The following is a 3799-nucleotide window of genomic DNA, read 5'->3' as shown; positions in this document are numbered from 1 at the left end:
CGGGCCGCCCCGAGGCGGGTTATATGGGCGAGGGGAGGGGAGGCGCCGCGGGGAGGGAGGCGGCCGCGGGCGTTAGCGCCTTTCCAGTCGGGCGGGCGGGAAGGCAGCGCGGGCCGCTCGGCCGCGGCGGGAGGAGGGAAGGCGGCGGGGCCGGGCCCGGGCCAAGGTCTCCTCGGCGCTCCGCCCCCCCAGCTGGCCGCTTCCGAGTCGGGGTCCCGGACGCGCCCGCCCCGCCTCCTTCCCGCCGCTGTTTGGCGCGCGTCGCCGGGGCCGAGTCCCAGCGAGGTCGCCTACGCAGGGCTGGACGCGGGCGGGGCGGCGGGGCCCTCCCGTTGGCAAGACCGGATGGCGATGGTCCGCAGGTGTGGGGACCTGTGTGGACACAGGCGCGCGGGAGCCGGAGTCAGACACTCCGTGCCCCGACGCCTTCGTTTCCTCGGGCTCCCTCCTCTACCCAGACGCCGGGTCTCCCAGACCCTGCGCTCTGCTGGCCCCCACATTGGCGCGGAGCCCCTCCAGGAGGGCGCTCCTTTGGGATCCAAGGCGGAGGGAGGAGTGCCGCGCCGTGCGCTCTGGCTGTGGCCTGCGGGAAACTGGTGAGGGATGCGGCCCCAGGGCCTAGGAGGAGGGGAGCCGCTGGCGGCCACCCAGGAGTGCTCGCCACTCACTCCGTCCGCGAACCCTGGTCTCAGCCGACCCCTGGTCCCATCGGGCAAAGAGGATCTTGCCGAGACCCTGGAGGTGCTACTCTAAAGACCCTAGCCAGAGGCTGTGCCCTGCAGTCTTCAGGGAGTAAGTCGGGCACTCGAGAACTCAAGGCTGCTGCCCGCATCCTGCTCCCTCCTCTGCCGATCACCTCCAGGCTGCGGGCGCGGGATTCTGTTAGGTGTTTGCGAAGGTGCGCTCGGGGTCCAGGCACCGGGAATTGCTCTTGAGAGCACAGCACAGATCTATTCTGGCCCGCTACATCTGCCGCTCTGAGCGCCGGCTCCTCCGTAGGCCAGGCGGGGCCTCTGGGGCCCTCATCCCCGAACGCAGGGCGAGTTCCGACCCGCTCTAGAAGCCTGGCACCCTACCGTGCACAGCCGTCTGATACTTGTTGACCCGTTATCTAGCTTTGAATCGATGCCCCCTGCCCATGTTGACACCTGCGCCTTGGAAGATGGCGTTAGTACTGTCCGTGGCCTCGCGAGCGAGCAAGAGAACCTGGTCCGCACCTGACCTGAAGCGCCTGGTTGATTTACATACATCTTTATTCCTCACCCATTGTTTGCCAGACGCGAAAATGGGGGCACAAAGACGAATCCCACTCAGGATTTGGGTCTAACTGGGGACAGAAAAAGGCAGCACCGCCTGAGCAGGATGCGCGCGCACATCCATATCAGTTCTTTGGAGAGGTTGGGGGCGTCAGTGGGGAGCAGGTCCGGCCCGTGAGTGGGATGTGGGAGCAGGACCCAGGCCCGATCTTAAGCTCCCAGAACGCAGAACTGGACCAGGGTAGCAGGGTCTGCGAGATTTGGTGGGCTGCAGAGGCGCTGGCGGAGCCTGCCGCGGACATCTAACGGCCTGCGTGGGGGAGAGAGTGGAGGAGGCCACCCTCGGGGAAGAGTGGGCGAGGGGATACGGCACACACCTGGAGAGGAGCGAGGTCTTGCAGGCCCGAGCGCGCGGCAGGTGCCCGCTCCTCCCGGTGCCTGCTGGGCCCCCGCGGCGCCCTGCGACAGCTCGCGGGTGCAAGCCCGGGGGATACCCTCCGGCCGGGAAGGCGGGGGCGCGCACCCCACGCGCTGGATCTGTGCAGCCAGCGTCAGATTCGTTCCGGCCGGGATCTAAGTGGGGCTTGAGCCAGATTTGAGTCTGCGGCGGATAGTGTTGCCCGACTTAGCAAAAACAAGGAAATGAAGCAAATATTTTATACATTATATATGGTGTAATATATGTAATAGATACCGTATTATATGTTAAATGTACACATAAACATATAAATATATTATGTACTTGTACATATATAAATATGAGCGCGCGCGCACACAGGTCGCCAAATTAAACGTGAATTTCGGATTGGGCAGAAATTTTTCCGTATCATTATGCCCCGTACAATATTTGGAAACATACTTAGACTACAAAACTATTTGTTGCTTCTCCGTACAGTATTTGGGAACGTATTTATACTATATTTAAGTAACAGATTTGTTGCTTATCCGAAGTTTAAATTTAACTGTGCATTTTATTTGCAGCTCCAACTGGAGGGGACCCCGAGGCCTCCTACCCCTGGGGCACCGTCTAGAAATCCCGCGTCGGAAGAAACGCGGCTGTTCCTTTAAAGCGAGACGGCGCGGCGGAAGAACTACAAGCCCCACAAAGCTGCGCGGCCCCGCGAGGCGCTGATAGGCTGCGCTGGCTTCCGCTTTTGGTGATTTCCGGCCGCGGAGGCCCGCGGCTGCGGTTGCGGTCCGCTGTGGCGCGGAGCGTCCGGGTGATCGGCGGCCATGAACTTCTCCGAGGTGTTCAAGCTCTCCAACCTGCTCTGCAAGTTCTCCCCCGACGGCAAGTACCTGGTGAGCGGCGGCGGCGCGAGGCCTGGGCCGTGCAGGACCTCTGTGGTCCGGCGTCCCTGGCGGACAGGGCAGACGCAGGGGCCAGAGCGCGATGGGGCAGCGGACCCCGAAATAGCGGGGCAGTGGGCCGGACCCAGGTGTGGGTTCTAGTAGGTGCAGGGCCCGGAGAGGTAATGTATTACGGCTGGGGCGAGGCGCAGACAGATACCCTAGACAGGCGCAGACCCGCAGAGGTGCTGGAGTCAGGCAAGGGCGGAGCGCAGGCGGACACCCCAGACAGGTGCGGGGCCCGGGCAGGTGCCAGCCTCCCTGCTCTGCGGTTTCCATCTGTCAAAAGCAGATCTCGCCAGTGCTGCCTACTTACATTTGAGGGTACAGGAGATGTCAGCTCATTGTTCTTTTGTCCAGAAAGTCAAATTTGTCATTCTGTTGGCAGTAAAGTGACGATGGACATGCTTTGTCATCTGTTATAGTTCTCTGCACCTGTCTCTACCATGTGCTGAATACGTGATTTAAATAACTAGCATTCCATCCTCAGGTAAAGAAAGCATTGTCCTCAAGGCCTGGATTTGGGCTGTTAATTCATGGGTGGAAGAATGGTGCACAAATCACTGAGCTTTAAGTTTCAGAATATACTGGTACAGCCGTGTATATCCTCAGAAGGGTGGTGAGGAAAAATGGCATTGGAGAGCCATTAAGAAAAAAAATCATGGCATTGTACATAAGTGTATCTTTTCATTATCCGCCAACCTCCTTTCTTTGAGCCCTTATTAACATTCGTAGTCTAAGTCTTTGATAACACAACCCTCAGTTACATGGTAACTTTCATTGAGGTATTATTCCCGGCCCCCCAAAATAGCATTCATCTGCAAATAGAAATATATTTGGCATAAATGGCACCTGGAAAACTTTGGCATGTTTTTCAAAGTGCCCCCTAACATTTTAGAGTTTTGCTTTCATCATTTATGAAAATTTTCATGAATTAGGCTTGGCACCTATGGCTCAAGCAGCTAAGGCGCCAGCCACATACACCTGAGCTGCCGGGTTTGAATCCATCCAGCCTGGGCCTTCCAAACAAGAATGACAGCTGCAACCAAAAAAAAGCCGGGTGTTGTGGTGGGTGCCTGTAGTCCCAGCTACTTGGGAAGCGGAGGCAGGAGAATCGCTTGAGCCCAGGAGTTGGAGGTTGCTGTGAGCTGTGATGCCACAGCACTCTACCCAGGGTGACAGCTTGAAGCTCT

At 58.7% G+C, this 3799-nt stretch overlaps 1 protein-coding gene across 1 annotated transcript in view; it reads left to right on the top strand.

Annotated features, from left to right (window-relative positions):
* The first annotated feature begins 2421 nt into the window (after positions 1–2421).
* Positions 2422–3799, top strand: part of WRAP73 (WD repeat containing, antisense to TP73) — a 13327-nt gene continuing 11949 nt past the window's right edge. Inside the window, exon 1 of the mRNA XM_003793319.3 lies at positions 2422–2558. Coding sequence (XP_003793367.1) covers positions 2490–2558 — 69 coding nt within the window. The 5' untranslated portion in view covers positions 2422–2489. The remainder of the gene's footprint in view (positions 2559–3799) is intronic.

Source organism: Otolemur garnettii, unplaced genomic scaffold, assembly GCF_000181295.1.
Source record: "Otolemur garnettii isolate 467f Iridium unplaced genomic scaffold, OtoGar3 scaffold00067, whole genome shotgun sequence".
Lineage (NCBI taxonomy): Eukaryota > Metazoa > Chordata > Mammalia > Primates > Galagidae > Otolemur > Otolemur garnettii.
The sequence above is the reverse complement of the archived record's forward strand: the minus strand, read 5'-3'. Positions and strand labels throughout refer to the sequence as shown.